Source organism: Vicia villosa, linkage group LG3 (genome assembly GCF_029867415.1).
Source record: "Vicia villosa cultivar HV-30 ecotype Madison, WI linkage group LG3, Vvil1.0, whole genome shotgun sequence".
NCBI lineage: Eukaryota > Viridiplantae > Streptophyta > Magnoliopsida > Fabales > Fabaceae > Vicia > Vicia villosa.
In genome coordinates, this window is record NC_081182.1 from 138,637,167 (window position 1) to 138,655,648 (window position 18,482).

Here is an 18,482-nt window from a genome sequence, read left to right on the forward strand (position 1 = left end):
CTACTTCAAAAGAACAAAGGGGTTTTAAAAAGGGGTTTACAAAGGGTTTCTTCAATGGGGTTTATCACGTTAGTCCCCCGGCAGTGATCTACTTTGGAAAAAACAAAGGGATTTTACAAAGGGTTTCACAAAGGATTTCTTCAATGGGGTTTATCACGTGAGTCCCTCGGCAGTGATCTACTTCGAAAGAACAAAAGGGTTTTACAACAAGATTTTCAAAGGGTTCCTCAATTGGGTTTATCACGTTAGTCCCTCGTTAGTGATTTTCTCCAAAACATCATCAATAACAAACAAGGTTCTATGTTTCTTTTCCAAATTTACTAACATAACTAACAATCATGCATCATTCAACTGCATACATCATTCATACATAATGCATATACATACATCGCTCTCATTTATTTTGAGAAGCTTACTGCATCATACATCACATGCATCATAACATTGCGTAAAAATCAGGGTTGCCTTTTCAGTCCATGCTACAATCAGAACACGTGGTTCCTTCCAAAAAGAACCTGCTTCATATTCAAAAAGGGGTATTTACCCTGGGTGGCATCTCTAAGCCCATCTCCCGCGGATTTTTTTCCAACGAATGCAAATTTCAGGGCATTTCAGTGTTCAATCATCTTCTACCTTTAGATCACGATAGGCAAACGTGCCTATCTGACTCTTCAGGTTTAAGAAGATTGAACAGGGGCAGCTGTCATACCCCAAAATTTACCCGATATAATTCACATCTTTTAATTTATTACAGGTGTTAAAACTAAGGGTTAAGGGGTTTAACATATCTATTGTTAAACCTGATCTCTTATAAAACCTTTAATTAAAATTAGGTGTGCAATTAGCAGGTATTTGGGCTCAAATCATTTGGCCCAATCTATCTAACTGTGGGTTTTTATCGCTTCTAATAAACAGTTGATTATTCATTTTTTGGGTTATCAATGATTGGGACATTATTCAATTTAGGGTATTAGGTTCAACTATTTATTTGGGTTTTCTTAAATAATTAGGATCAGTAGTTATTTTTTAATATAAGGGTTATTAGGGTTAATCACTATTAGTTTCGATTAATATTATTATTATTATTATTGTTTTAATATTATTATTAATAGGTTAATTATTAGGATTATTTAGGATCAATTTGGTTATTACAATTTTGTGGGGAATTATTGAATTAAATAGGGCCTTTTAAATTCATATTTTTGTCATGATTTTTATTTCCCATTTATTAATTTATTTTTGATTTTTTATTCATAAAATTCAAAGATTAATTATATATATAAAATAAATCAGTCAAAGTGCATGGGCTTGGACTTAGGCTGTGTTTGAGGTCCCAATTATGTTGCAAGAAACGTAAAGTTGAATCCCTAGCAGAATCTTGACCAAATTAGGGAGTTTTACATGATTTGCAAATCAAATCTCCCCATGATAAATGCAAGGATTCATCTCAATTTTGGTGACCTAATTTATCCCATTATATATACAAAAGGAAGGGCAAGGCGTAAGGGGTCTTTTTGGCTGAAAATCACACTGCGCAGAAACCTTATGCAGAGGTTAAGAAATCATGAATCAAGAGGAGAGAAAGAATAAAAACCGCAGGCCGATTCAGATCACTCGAAGCCTACAAAACGAATCCCCATGGCCTCTTGAACGTGAACCAACCCTTTGCCATCGACCAAACTGACCCGCAGCGTGTTGTTTCATTCGTATTTGATGTCAAATATTTTCGAATCTAAAATCGTTCATAAACACATCTTTAATCGTGTTTGATTGCATAATTGTGTTTATAGCATAGTCTGCAAGCTATCTAGACTGTTTAATTGAAGTTTTAATGCAGGTATAATATTCCACCATGGCTAGGGTTTTGTAGCTCTGAATTGGGATTATTTGATACAGGTTAAACTGGACGAAATCGAGGCCATTATCTCACTCAAAGGATCAAACCGAATTGATTCATGCCCTTCAATGTGATTTATGGTTCATATTTTTTTTCAGTTTATGATTTTGGGTGATATGGCTACGTTTTAAAATTGTTGCCAAAGGTCCTTGTTCAAAAAAATAATAAAGGAGGAAGACGACAGTTCTGTTCGCGCGGGTTGCTGTTTGATTTTTTTTATTTTTTTTTGTATTCTTATTGTATAAAAATGCTATGGTGTTCAATACTTAATCAGCATAGAAAGTTATCATAGATGGCTGGAGCGTACTGGTGGTTATCCAAGAGGCCTGGGTTCGATCCCCAGGAATCACCTCTATTTTTTTTCACGTTTGCAATTTCCTAGATCCGGTGCACTGATTGAAGCAAGGTCTACGCTGCACCTCCATATATCAGCCCTCAGATCTCACCAAAGCATGATCCAACGCCCTCAAAGAGTGCAGACGTACCATGGAGCTTCAAGGGGCTACAACACAGAATCAAAACCCAGGTTTTTTATATAACTTTCTATTTTATTATTTAATTGTTTAAGTTATATATATATATTAATTAATATGTTTAATTTAAATAATTAATTTAATTAGGATTAGACTATAAAATTAGGATTAGGATTAGGATTATAATATTTCTCCCGATTATTTCGATTATATCGATTTAATCTGTTTAATTAGTTTTAACTATTAGAACCATACAAACCACGGAAAGGTTATCCGTACATTAAGGTTTGCTCAATCCCACTGCCATTTGGCAAAAATATTAATTTAATTAATTCTTGAATAATTCTCTCCTCGACCCGACTAAAGCTATTGGTCGCATTAGACGAGAGATAAAAGAATAAAACATGGATTTAATTACAAAATTAAAATACATTCAATTTGCTGCCCGCGACGATCGAATCTATCGATCAGAGTAACCAGCAATGCCCCTTTAATCCGTTAACTATAATGATTAACCCTATTGATCATCGCAACTAACGGTGACATATTAAATCAGGGTTGTGCGCCCAAACATTCAAAACACACTAAACCACGACACTACGGATTTTCATCCCTTCAAATACTGCGATGTTCCAAAATACGATAAGGTAATTCAAAATACCTTCGAACTCCGCATTTCAAAACTACGATAGGCCATTCAAAAAGCCTTCAAACCATATCAATTCAAATTCAAAGGCGTACAACCCTGTGCCCGAACTACGTTGACTCTGATTCTCCCTAAGGGGATACGTAGGCACTTGGATAACCAAGGCGAGCCCCCCTCCCTAAAATCTCAATTCACTTAAAATCTCAGTTTGCCCTTTTCACTTCTTTAGCTATTAATCTTAACTTTTAGCCATAAACTGTTACCTTAGATTCAAAGCCATAGGAAAGGGTTGAGGGTGCCTAACACCTTCCCTCGACCTGATTATAATAACTTACCCAGAAATCTCTTAACTGCGTAGGGTTTCCTATTCGCCCTTCAGAATAGGTGGCGACTCTTAAAGGTTAATTTTAGGGCAGGTTGCTACAGTCCTTATAATACTTGAAGCAATTTTTATTTGGAATTTGCCACAGTTTCCAAATTAGGAATTCTTAGTTTACTTTCTAAACAAGATTCATATTGCCACACTTTGTAACTTGTAATACCGGAAACCACATAGTTAACCATGAGTATATCTTCAAAAGATAAGTCTGAACCTTATCTGCCTTCTTGAATCTCTGGTGTCTTCAACAATTATGATGTTGCATCTTCATGTAGCACATTCTCTTCTATACATCACATACTTCATCTCTTCTTGATTCAGATTTCCACACAGTTATCACACAAATATCCAGATCCCATCAAGATATTTGACAACATCTGTATGCATCTCCTAAATTGAATTAACTCTTCAAATAATCACCATATAATGTTGCCACACATCCTCAACTTGTGAAGATCATAGTGAACTTTAATATTGACATTCAGTTCACAATATACCATGAATCCTTTAGAAAAACACTCAGCTCCCAATAGAGTATATGCATTTTGGTATTCAGGTTACATACTAGTAAGTACTAAGTCTCCCGTCAAAGTACCTACCAGTTGGTCAGTTAGAACTATCTACTCATACTAGATTATCCTGACTGATTACTTCTTCACACTTACTCTTACTTCCAGGCAATAACACATACATTCCATGACTGAAGACATTACGATGATGTTTCAACATCTGCTACGATTTCATCCATTATTGTTTTGGGGGTAACATCCATAATATCTCATCCATAACACTTAGAGGGAACATGGGAAGCACTATAAACACCACCTTTACAACCAAACAATCAACATAAACAAGGGATAATATGAGCCACATCTCGATAAGCTTTTCTTCAGGATTTCATTCATATTTTGAGACGATGAATGCCATAGTCTGTTCCTACAGAGGAGATTCCCTCAACTAGGTTTCTGAAATAGACTTACTTATGGCATGACACAGAAATATGCAGATTCTTCAAAGCAATTTGTCTCCCTTGACTCTTCAAACAATACCCTTCCAATATAACATTTCGGGTAGTCAATACTCAGGACCATTAATCACTGTGGTTGGATCACAGTATTCAGCTCCAAACAAAATCTGGTCATGAATAAAATTCCACATATCTGGTTCCTTTGATCAGAAGGATATACCAGATATAAGCTCATCTTGATTTCTCATAAAGGGGCTATAGATAATACTTTTATGAATCCTTTTACTTGCATTGAGCTCAACTTCCATACTCCCATAAGCTTAGGTCAAACATAAACTGACATCTGGAGTAGAAAACTTTGTTGATCGTGTCCTGATCAACTAATACAAAACCGATGTCTCCTCTTCCAAATCAGGAGTAAGTTCCAAACATATGTACTCACACTACATTTGTTTAGCACCCAAAACATATATTCTTCAACTGGTAGCTGCATACTAGTAGTAATAATGTTCTAACATCTCATAGAACATCAATTCCATCTCCTTGGAACACATTATCCTTGATAATCTTCAAGGTCTTCAAACAACTTGCAGATGTATATGAGTAACATTGATCAATTGATACTCATCAACTCTATTAATAAATTTCTTTATGAATGGACTTGAGAAGGACTCAAGTATCTTTCACACTTTTAATATAGTTGAAAAATCTGCCAAATATTCTGTTGATAAAAATATACCCTAGAATTCTTCTAGCACTTTAAGGGTTGTATCAGAAGCTATGCAGCGGAATATAGCCATATTTCAACAGACTTTACATAATGGTTACTCCATAATTCAATTGTAAGCATGACATCCAAGGTTGAAAGTAAATCAACCCTACAATACGCTTGCTTCTTCACCAAGCAATAGACTAGACCTAACCAATATCTTGACCAGATGGAAACACATAAGCACAAAAGTTACCTTATCAATATCTTCACTCCCGCATGAAGGTTTTGACAATCTCCTTCTCTGTGCTAAATATAAGTCGAACAATTCAATTCAAATTCTTCACTCCCACATGAAGTCTTTTAATTTAACTCTCTTTATTCCAGCTTCATTATCTTCTATTATGAAGGTACAACGACTCTGGTTGTAACGCCCGGAAATTCGCTTATTCGTTTAATATAGACGTTCGAAGTGTTTAGTGAAGTTTTCGTATTTTGAGACTATTAGTTCGGGATAGCAGATTGATATTTAATCAAGAGTTTTGATTTTTTCAGTATTAGATATATTATTGGAATAATATTTGAAGTTTTGGGAGTTTTCTGAGTAATTAAGATTAGATCGAAAATATGATATATTGGTCGAGTTTGGATTGTCGGTGTTATTTTAAGAAGCGTATTTGAATTTATTAAGTTAAAAGTCGGATTTTAGTTGGACGGTCGAAGAATAATATTATTTACAAGTCGGAATTATTATATCGACGGAATATTATTAAAAGTGATATATTGGTTATTTAGATTAATTATCTTATTGGGCCTAAAATTGGTTGTGAAGAGGAAGTGTTAGATAAGCCCAATTGAATAATAAAATTAGGGTTTTAGAGATATGAAGTGTAGTGTTATCATTTTGGAGAAAAGAAGATTTGAAGAGAATGAGGCAAGCCAAGAGGAACAAAGCTTGAAGAGTTTATTCATGGTGCCAAATCGGAAGTGTGAATCGGAGACCCATAGAGTTGCCATCAAATGAATAAGGTAAGGGTGGGGTTCTCTTCCTATAATGGGGCTTATGAACAATTGTATGTTGGGGATTAGGGTATAGATTGGTCATTGTCTTGTGTTGAATTTGTTTTTCTGCCACCGTTTGAAATTACAATTCTGTGTGGAATAGAAATGAGAGAAAAACTGAAGCAAATAGGAAAATGGGGGTCTATGTGACGTATGCCATTCGACATTGAGACCCATTGACGGCGGCAGTGTGCTTCTTAGGCCATACTATTGTATTTTATGCTATCGTCATGTATTCTATTTTCTTTGTATGCCTAGCTGGTTCATATACATGTGTTGTATGTTTCATTGTTCATAATATTACTTTACTAACATATATATTATATACATGATAGTATAAACTGGAAATGGGATACCCTATTTGCAATAGTAGATTCGTTCCATTTCTACTTCATTGTTGTGTGCTGTTTCGTTTTCTTATTTATTTATTTATTTATTTCAATATATGTGCCTTGTGCTGTTGCTTCTTGTGCCATTCTGTTTCATTAGTTAATAATATCACTTAATGAACATGTATGTCAAATATATAAACAATATATAATGGAAAAAATATAGTTATGAAATGAAATTATAATTGATTATTACAATAGTAAGTGTATAACAGTAGTGAATATAGAACTAATATAATACAAAACAGTCTCGTTTGATCGAATTAGCCGAATTAAGCGGTATAATTAATTGTCCGGAATTTGATAAAAATTTATGTGGTAGCTAAGTTTAATTAGTACATTAACGTGTTGGTGTTATTTTGTCGAAATTGTGATATTAGCCGGTCGATTAAATTAATGGTTGAACTAATTTTCAATGAGCCTAATTAATTGGAATAAACTTGAACTTTGAATAACTATTCGGTTTATCGGTAAATTACAATATCTTGAGTATTTAACCGAATGAATTGGATAACCGGTAAAGAATAGAATTGTGCCCGAATTAACCGGTTTAAATTATGTTTTAGGGACTTGGTAATATGACTCGAGGTTTGGTAAAGTCGTGAATATTAATGATTTAATCAAAGATTAGATAACCGGTAGCGACGCGAAATATATCCGATTAATTAATTGATACTATGTGAATAATCCCGGTTAGTTGTAATAGATTAGTGATTAAACCAAAGACTAATTTATATAGGATTATAAGACTATCCTTGAATTGGCTTAATGTGTCGATTTGTTAAGATGACGTCGTTAATTCGTGAAACGGAGTAGTTGTGCCGATGTGTCGAAACATGACGATGTTTATGATGAATTGTAATACGTGATGTTATATATATATTTGTGATGATGATTTTGTGACTAAATGAAGGTGAAATATTATGGTGACGTGAATTACCTCGAATAAATGGTAATGTAATTGTGATATAGGCTTATGCCTTGTGACGATATGTGATTTTGATGAGTATGCTGTGTTGTCTTGTTTGTCGAGTCACATTCCATATGCATACTCTGTGACGGCCTGAAAACTATGGCGAACATGACGGCCTGAAAACTATGGCAAACATGACGGGCCAAATGGCAATTGGTGACGGGGGCTAAATCTTCGATTGGTACCACATGCATATACATGAGTCATGTCCCATGTGTCTTATGTGATTCATATTTGTGACGTTTTGTGACTATATCGTGACTTGTTAAATGATGAATGTATGTGAGAATGTGAATTGATGATTTTGTGAATAGTATGAGGATATCAATACTTGTGAATGCGATTAACTGAACATGTCTTGTGTGACTTATATGTGATGTATCGTGAATTAGCTTGCAAAATAAATGAACGAGATTTATATGTAATTGATGTGAATATGATCTATGGTGACTTGTTGTGAGATGTAACATATGTGAGATTTGTGAATTAGTGAAAGCGTGAAGTGTATAGCAATATTAATATTTGAGATGTGATGACTATATATGTCTGGATCCTAATATACAATTTATCATGCGCGCACTTATATGATTTGATATCTCACCCTTTTCTCTTGTTCTCCGTTGCCTTTTTATTGGTAATGTGCAGGTGTTCGAGTATGAAGATTTAGTTGTCGTTAACCGAGTCGGTTGTCGCTCTGATACGTAGCACTCGGGGGATGATTTATGATGTTTATGATTGTTGTTGTTTATTGTTTTATCTTAGTTGAATAAGATGTTATTTGATTCAAAGATTGAGAACTATGATTCCTCTATATTCTAATAAAAGAAATTACCTTGTTTTGAAGAGTATTATATGCTGAGTATTTGTTTTATTGATCAAAGAAAGTGCTATGTATCCGCTAAATGCGATTAAGTGATTTGTTATGAAGTGAATATGTGACGCCTCATTTATTTGTTGAGAAATTTTTAAATACTCTGATATTTTCCGTATTATATTTTCCGGGTAGAAATGGGGTGTTACACTGGTCAGGTTGGTCTAGTCTTCCACAAATAGGTCCATCCTCCACTTCAAGGGACCATACAATATGAACACTCTTTGTTCAAACAATCTTCTACCTTGTACACAACCAGAAAGTATCCCCCGTGGATCTCATCCAGAAACAAACAGGATGCCTCCTCTGATACCAATTGAAATTCTGGTATGACAGAATCCGGATGTCATATAGAATGTCATGACATCTAGTCTGTTATAAAGCTACAATAGTAAAATAGGATCATCTTTAATTTTGGTTCAACACTTGAATGCTAACTGATCACAAGAATACTGGAACCATTTATGGATAATGATAACTCACTTAACACAAACATGTTTTGATCTGGGATGCTCTTAGCAAAACCAAGACTAACACTATTTGGGTGGCAACAATTTGGAGTATTTGGCTCATGCGAAACGCGATCGTTTTTTAGAATAAGTCTTATTGCTATGATGTGGTGTCAAATGTAATTTTTCTTTCCTGGAGATGGATGAATTTAAGTCATTCTTCGTTCCGTAATAGCTTCTACGATTGGTATAAATTACCGCTTTCTTGTAATCGCTCGGTATAGAGTTTGTTTTGTAAGGGTTGCACCCCTAGTGCGATATCTTATAAATTGCTTATTGAAAAAAAAATGTTTTGATCTGGGTTGGTTCTGTAAAAGCACAAGCTTTGGGATTATTCCCTGATGTCGTATTGGATGTTACGACATCTTATAACAGATTAATAAACCAGTGCAGAAAAGAAAGAACACAACAGAATTGTTAACCTAGTTCGGTTCAACCAACCTACATCTGGGGGCTACCAAGCCAGGAAGAAGACTCAAATATCAGTAGTATTATTTTAAGTAAACAACTACCGGTTTATAGGTAACAACCTCCGGCTACCTAATCACTACCCAATGAAACCTTTACCTTAGAAACCCATCTAAGATAAGAGAACCTCTACTCACTCCCTAGTGATACTAAACCTGCTGCAAACCCCTGCAACATACAAAACCAATTTGGAGAACATCACTCCAAACCCAAAATAGTCAAAAACTCTTTGACACAAATAAACTTGGAATTGCTTCACAGCTTCTTCCAAGGACACAACTCCACTCATTGCTTCAAAGCTTCTGAGTGAGTAAAATAAACCTCTTGGCTACAGGCTTCGAGGCACAAATCAGTGACAATCCCATAATCCGGGTGGTAAACTTTACATGGCTAACCCTAATGATTACATCTTTCTAAAACCGGCTTGCCTACTGAACTAGGTTACAAAGCTTCCTATTTATAACCTATTCCCAACTGGACTTGGGCCTTCAATCACATTCTTATTTGGTGTTACGAATCAGCAGAAAACTTCTGCCAAAAGATAGGTCTTCAATCATAAGTTTTCTAAATTATCTCCATAATTAGAAACTGCATAATTTTCAACATTCTGACTTGATTCTCTTGACCTTTAAACATGCGCCACATATATTTGCATAATATTCCATACAATATTCTGCATCTATTAAGTACATACTGAATCTTCATATTCCAGCTCAGCAGGCACGATGTCATGAGTTTCAGCATATGACATCTCATAAGACATGTTGTCACAGAACATGTCTCAACATTCCATAGGACATCTTCTTGCTGTACCCTGTTTTGTACAAATCGCAGCGAACAGTATTCTTCACTTCAATTCTCTGCTTCTGAAAGTAGGACTAACAGTCTTTTGTTATGCAGATCCTAGGCCTTGGGCCTAAAATAACATAAATTAGAGTTAACCCAGTTAACCTAATTTTCACAAATTAGGGTGCTAAAAATCAGGCCATGGCTTGGTCTCTTACTGATATACAATTAGCACATTATAGTTAGTTTCCTAAAATATAGCTTGAGATAAAGTAGGAAACATAACAGAAACATAACATCACTTGATGTTCAGGTAACGATGTCACAACATTCATCTTGACATCCCTAAAATCTGTATTAGCTAAAATCACATCTCCTGCAGAAAACCACACATGCATGTCGTGACATCAGTCAAGACATCTAAACTCAGAATTATGTTTTACCATAAAATGCAGCCAATCAAACATCTACACAAGGTAGAAGTAATGTGCGTATTTTGTTAGATAGTTGGCACGACATTGAGAAAGAATTGAAAGACGCCATATGGGAGGATGTTATAGTATTTTATGATTTGTTTACAGTTATATATGATCATTTGTTTTTTTGTTTAATACTAATAACAATTGTATTGTGTAAACATAAGAAGTGTTTATTGTTACTCTAGAGGATAGTATCATTAAAAAGAAATTTCTTACATATTATGGTGACTGTTGGAGGGGCTTTAAGACACATCTCACCCATGATTATATTAAACATGCAGAAGATAAAGAAAAACCTCCATACGAGGTGTATTCATTTATTGATTAAGTGGGAGAAATCTGTAGAGTCACGCACTACTCCCAACTTCTTGGCAAAGAGTTAAAAAGGAAATGAAAATCGAGTTAGAAATAACTATCCACGTAGATTGTCTTGTAGAGGATATCAAAAATTTAAAAGAAAAAAGAAAAAAAAGGGAGAAAGAGCTGGGAGATTCTATAAGCCTTGATCGCACTCCATCTCCAACACCACGCCACAAGAAATGGAAGAGGGCACATCAAACAAAATCCGGCCTCTTCACTTCACAAGATTGTCATGACATCTTGTTATTATTGTTTGCGTATTTTAATTTTGTATTGTATTTATGTTGTTTTTATGATGCAGAAATTAAGTTCGTTGGAAATGCACGAGAATGTAGTTGAGAAATTTACGTGTGGTACAAGTGCGAAAGAAAGTTTTTCTGCCAACCAGGAAAGTATGCAATCCACACCACCCAAACTAAGACAACTTTAAGAGACTAGAAATGATGATTGATAGTATTCAAAACCCATGCTTCGGTATTAAATTAAATCATGGTATAGATCAGTTATTCATACCTTTTAAGATTTTTGTACATGAATTTTTTAAGGCAGATGTGTACCTAGACAATTTCATATTGCAAATTTGGTGCTTGTAAGTATAGTTTTTACGTTGATTTCTATTTATATTCATACGTTCTTGTACTTTAACATAAAGATTTTCTCTTGCATGTACATCCATGAGTTCTGAGTTGAAAGAAATATTCTAAACAATTATTGTATCTTAGATCCAGCGCACATTGGTCTTACTCGTGGTTCGACAAGACATAATATCTTTATTTACGTACAAGACAAGCTGAAAAGGGAACATCAAAGATTGTTATTTCACCCCGTTTTATTGCGGGCAAGTATATATTAATTTGTGTTTTCATTTTTAAATAAATTTTATACATGTTATTAATTATTCTCAATGTTTATGCAGTGAACATAGACAATTAATTACTATATATCTCAAGAAAAATACTATAGTTGTGTATTTCTTGTTTCACTCTGTACTGCCTAATATTGTAGTTAACGCCCTGAATGGGTAAGTGATATTATTTTTAATACTCAAATTATAACTTTAAAATTGAATAGTTTTTATCTATATTTAAGTTTAACCGACATGTATAGAGCGACGAAGGGATATAATGCAATGAAATGAATTTTTTTTGGTAAAAAGCCAATCTATATTTACCCAAAAGTAAGTATATTATTTGAAATTTTTGACATTATATTATTTATGGTATTAGTGTGATATAAATATATGAAAATTATTTGTAGTGACGAAAACAACCTGACGACCATTTTTGTGGATACTATATTATGGAATATATGCTCCAAATTGTCTCCGCAAGCATTAAAAATGGATGGATGAAGCATAAGGTATTAAATTAATCAATATATACACATATTTATATTTCTTAAGTTCATGGTGTTGTTGTTAGCTTATCATAATTTAAATTTTATTATAATTATAGGAGTTCAACAACAAAACACCATACTCAAAAGAAGATATGGCTGACATTTGATCACCTTGGGCCAATGTCTTCTTATCTTGTTATGAATGTCGACAACAATAGTTTTTCTTGGTTGTTATAATCTTATTTTGTATATATATAGAGGTTTTAACATTTTATGTGAAAATATGTAAATGTGTGTATTCTGTCTTGATGAGAACAATGTAAGTTTGTACATTTGATTTTAAATGATATAATATATTCCTATTTTGTCACATATTTTGTAGTTTCTGTGTGAGCAATGATTAAGACGGGAAAAAATAAGATTAAAACCAATGTAAATCTAGTATTCATTTGTTTATTGATTTATAATGATAAGATACAGACCAGTGAAAATGATACAGGCAAAAAATGAGATTTAACCCCTCAGTTATTACTTAAAATTGATGTATATGAATATCTTATTACATTGGTCTTTAAATACAACCGAGAGGTATATGACCCGCGCAACAAAATTTAGAAAATAAATATATACAATTGCTAGGGATTCAACCAATGACCATTTAATTTTTAATCTCAGTTTTAGAAACATTGAGGTGTTAAATGATAGTTTTTTATGTCTCCCTTCGCTACCTCGCCTGTATAGCTGATGTTAAATGTGTTTTGCAACCAATGTTAGATGTGTTATTTGTAGTACTTAAGACAATTCACTACGGCCATAGTTAAAACCCGTAGTTAAACGTACCAGGAGTTCAATCACTTTATCACGGTTTGTCTTATCAACCATGGTGAAAGGTGATAATTATTTATATATAAGTGAAATTATCTCTCGCTCATTACATAACATCTGTTTCTCTCAAAAGAAAACCCTAACATATTTCACTCTTATCTCTCAAAACAAAATCCTAACATCTTTGGTCACTTATCTCACTCATATTTAAATCCTAAACTTGTGCAGAGATTCCGTCTTCTTGAAACCTGTGGCTACCTTCAACTTCGTCTTTACCAAACTTATGCAGCGATTTTGACTTGTTTATATTTCTGTTTATGTTTATGTTTTGGTTCGTCTTCCTATATATCATCTCTTGTGTGTATATATCATCGCGAGCTTTCTAGTATACTACAATAGTCACAGGATTGTGATTGTAAGTAACACATTTACAACAACACTCTACATAACAACGCCAGGACCGACAAGATTATATATCTTTTCTATCCATTGTTAAATGTCTTTTTTGTAGTAGTGTCGACATTTAATACAACTCGACATAAATTAAACTATTTCGACACATACATGATTTCGACACAAAGAACTACATTCTTAATAAAAATCACACATATGATCTGATCTCATAATAGTGCAGGATTTGAAGTATGCAAATATTCACCTGATAAAATATGGAAAAAAAAAAATGGATATAATTAAAAAATACTCTCTTATTTTATTTATAAAACATGTTATATCTAAATTATAACTAAAACAAAATATTCTATAGCTTGATAATTAAATCTTTTGGAAGTATATTTCACTAAACTTTTGTAGCAGGAGGTCAATTTCAATGGAAGCTATTTAACTTTACCATCAAAGTTACATAGAACTTGTCACCCACTCCATCAACAAACTGAAAGTATGTGTGCCTCCATTTTTTGATAAAAAACAAAGAACCACAAATTCCCCAGAAACCTACTGCAAATCCAACTCCCATACTAAGATATAATGAGTCTTTTATAGAGTCGTCATCCTCATTTTCTGTAGATGATGTTGCAATATTAGGACTTTCTTCTTCTGTGGTACAATTGTTTAGAGGAGCCCCGCACAGTTTAGAGTTTTCAATGTAGCTTGAGGCACTAAAACTTTGAAGTTGAGTTCCTATTGGGATTTTTCCATTAAAATTATTGTATGATAGATTCAAATAATCCAAAAAGTGTAAGAATGCCATGCTTTGAGGAATTTCACCGCAAAGTTTATTATTTGAGAAATCCAGAGATTCCATATTTTCCATGCCTCCAATCATCTTCGATATAGCTCCAATAAAATTATTGTGAGATAAGTTTAATGTTTGAACTTGAACAAGCTGAAATAATTGTGATGGTACTTCTCTAGACAAACTATTGGATGAAAGGTCGATAGTTCGCCTATCTGGTCTAACTTCATACACATAATCTTGACCTTTTGTAAACAAATCAATTATAATATCTGACCACCATATTTTCACATTATTAGTAACCATATGAGTCAAGTTGTATACACATTTTGGCATAGAACCCGAAAGTTTATTATGTGCAAGATCCAGATGATACAAATAAGAAAGATTGAATAACTGTGATGGAATGTTCCCTTCAAATTTGTTAGCTCTCAATATGACCACTTGTAAGTTTTGTGCCAGGATGACTGGAATGATTCCAAAAAATTCATTTTTTCCTAAGATAATGTACTTTAAACTAGGACTAGAGAGGTCTATTGAAACTTCACCAGATAGCCTATTACTCCACAAATTAATGAAACCTAATTTTTTCAAGCTATTCCAAGTATGTGGAATTGGTCCTGAAAAGGAGTTGCAAGACAAATCAATTAACTCAGACATTGGTGATATGTTGGGGAGTTCTCCTGTGAAATTATTGCGATCCAACTTTAATTGAACAGCCTTTAGTGTTAGGTTTGATATGTCTATGGATATCAAATTATTTGACAAAGTAAGATATGATATTCCTTGTATAATGCTTGAAAACTTACTTCTATCTACAATGGAAACTCCCGAGCTCGATAAGTCTAGAATTTCGAGTGATTTTTGTGTATATATCCAAGATGGAAATTTTGGTCCCTGATTTGAATGACTCAAATTAAGTACACGAAGTTGAAAAGTAGAAACCCAATCAGAAGCAAATTGAAATACAACATTTGAACCACTCAAGTCTAGTGAATGTAAATTATTGAGTTTGGAAAAAGTTGTTTTTGATATTTCACCAGAGAAATTATTTGAGGATAGATCTAAATAACACAAGGATGAGAGATTTCCTAGAGTTGGAGGAATGAAACCACTTAACATGTTCATGGAAAGATCAAGTGCTTGAATATGCGCTAGTTGGCCTATTTCATCTGAAATTGATCCTCTAAGTTGGTTATACGCAAGACTAAGGTGTCTTAAATTTCGAAGGTTTAGCAAACTGGAAGGCATCTCACCTTGTATATGGTTGTAACTAAGCTCAAGATAGGTGATGTCTTTGGTGAGATTAAAAAATGAATTAGGTAAATGAGAGGTGATGTTGTTGTAAGAAAGATCAAGAGTTATAAGTGAAGACAAATTCAAATATTCAATAGTTGGGTTGAGCATGAGGCTACTTAGGTTACAATGTTGTAATTGTAACTCTAATAGCGAAGGAAGTGTACTCACTATTTGAAGCCAATTGATTTCCTTGTGAAGAGGAATTTCAGTGAGGATGAGATATTCCAAAGAAGAAAGTGGAGAAAGCCATTCAAGATTATCCATGACAATGTTACCATTCCCAGATAAGTGAAGGTAGAGAAGTTTAGATACATGTGTGATGTTTTGGTAATTGGATGGAATACTTATCATATCAAATTCATTGAAACTCAAATCCAAATGACTTAGAAACTCAAGTTTCAAAATAGAAAGATTCATCTCACCTTTCAAATATTTGGATTGCTCTTCTTCAACATAAGACGGTGATAGTTCAACTCGTGTAACTCTTCCAGTAATGTTGTCACAAAGGATTCCTTCCCAAGCACAACAATTGTTTTCGGTTGTCCATGTTGGAATTCGACCATTTGGATCAACAATTCCCAGTTTAAAAGTTAAAAGTATCTCTCTGTCTCTCTCATTGCATGAAACCATTCTGTGATCATTGGTAGACATAGTTTTGTGGAATGTGAAGATAGCTAAAAGTAGAAGCAAAAGAAATGGCATTTGTGTAGGAAGAATAGTCATTGAACGATGCATTGGAAATGAAGAGAAAAATAGAAACAGCTGTGGATAACTTTGTGGCATGAGATTGTAGTGTTATTATATAGGATGTTAGCTAATGGGAAAGCATGAAAAATATAAATAGCTTAAAACAAGATTTGACTTTGAAAATTTGAATTTTGAATGTTATTTGTAAAGCAATTAATTTCCTTCAAGTCTTTTATGTTATTTTTCAATTTTAGAGAGAAATGAAAAACTCAACCACGTTGATCTTTCATTTTATTTAAGAGTCAAAGAATCAACTAAAGTTAGCATATAAAATAAATGGAAAATTCATTACGCTTTCTTGTTGCCATGAAAGAAAACAAAGATTCATATTTTTATAAAATGAAATTTGTTGTTCTTCATTGCCAGCAAATAAAACAAAAAATGTAGTTCAACATGAAAGTTGCGCTTCCCTAATATATGATCAATTCATACATTTTCTTAGGTGGCATTTAACATACACAAAGATTAACAAATTTATGTTATTATATTCAAATAACAATTTCACCATTAATATAATTATTTTACTAGTTGTTTATTTTATTTTCAATTTGGATTAGTCATATATTTTTTTATTTTCAATATTAGCTTACACAAAAAAAAAAATATTGAGCAATTAAAGCAATGGAAGACTTTGAATTATGAAGTCAGAGAGTGGTTTGTAAAACTTATAGTCTATTTTTTCTGCATGCTTAATTTCTTATATATGAGTTTAGCATTCAAACTAGAGGAAACTGACGAATTTGACTACTTCACATGGAAACTTCTAATATTTATGTCGTTCGTCACATTGTTAGTGAGATTCGTTGATTCAAACGAAACACTTTGAAGTTCAAATCCTCCCGCTTGAAACTCTTTAACGCGAAGCAACGTGTCTTTGCGAATAGTAATAAAATATATCTGAATATCCTAAGTCTTTTCAGCCCTTAGTCTTCGAAGATAATTTATTCACATTTTGCTTCAATTAGGAAATCATCCTGACATACAATAATCTTCAAAATAGTCATTTAAAAGCTATTCTTTCCTCGAGTCATATGTCTTCGAAGGACACCAACATTATGTCGAAATCTCCAGCTAACAAATTGCCCCCAATAAATGTCTGTTTCGAAAGATAAGTAGAAATAGACATCTCTTGATACTTTTAGATTTCGACCTCTCAAGACCCTTGAATTCCAAGATTCTGAATGACGTCATAGTCATTATGACCTTTTTTTCAAAACGTCTTCTCAAAACCATGCACCATTACGTTTGATCATTACTCCTATGAACTAGGAGTGAGGCCATTAATTGCGAAACCTCCTGGCACCAATCATCTTCAAACACGTGCCCCACTAACTCCATTAGTAAATTAATTAGAAATTTGAAGGGGCTATTTTCCTAACCCTACAAATAGTGAGTTCAATCACTTGTGTAATTTTTCTGTTTCCTTTGCAATCACACTGTTTGCTTACTTTCTGAAGAACACTAAACCTCTTCAACCTTGCTTCATCTTCTTCAAACAAACTTTCTTCATCAATGGCTTCCTCAACTGAGCATGCCCAGCAAATGAAAATCACAGAAGCTTCTCAACTTGTTCTAGAGCTTCAACACCCAGTACTTGTTGGGAATCAAGAATACATGCCAGAACCTTACCTGGAGGAAAGACGCTCCATTTATGCTTCTCAGGTAATAATCCCTTACAAAATTTCTGGTAAGACTCATGCATTCATGGGTCCTCTGCTTGGTCCTGACGCTCATTTACAGGCTAAATTTTTCCCTGCTTACTATAAAACTAGGCCCTTGGTTAGTAAGAATAAATTAGATGATAAGGGTAAACTGCTATTTGTTGAGACCACATAAGCTGCAAGTTCTTCGACTAGGACTTCTCTAGCCAAAGAGGCCATTAGGTTAGAGTAATTGACTAATACATTTAGGGTATTTAGGTCTATCCCTCTAGCAAAAGATCCTGAACCTTACTGCGTCTGGTTTGCTAAGGTCGAATAAAAGAAAGCCCCCTTATGGAAGGAATTAGGGATTTATGACTTAGTTCAGCTGTCGAATACTGGATTAGAATATAACCAGTCTATGTTGGTTGCGTCCATGTATTTCTAGGACCCATCTCACAACATTTTTC

At 33.7% G+C, this 18,482-nt stretch overlaps 1 protein-coding gene across 1 annotated transcript; it reads right to left on the bottom strand.

The window, feature by feature from the left end:
- Window positions 1-9,391: 9,391 nt before the first annotated feature.
- On the bottom strand, window positions 9,392-16,373 carry LOC131656728 (receptor-like protein EIX2). The gene is made up of 3 exons (XM_058926359.1): window positions 16,048-16,373; window positions 14,068-15,768; window positions 9,392-9,405 (listed from the first exon to the last, which is right to left on the bottom strand). The coding sequence occupies exons 1-3, from the start codon at window positions 16,358-16,360 to the stop codon at window positions 9,392-9,394; spliced, it is 2,028 nt and encodes a 675-aa protein (XP_058782342.1). The 5' UTR covers window positions 16,361-16,373.
- Between the last annotated feature and the right edge of the window lie 2,109 nt (window positions 16,374-18,482).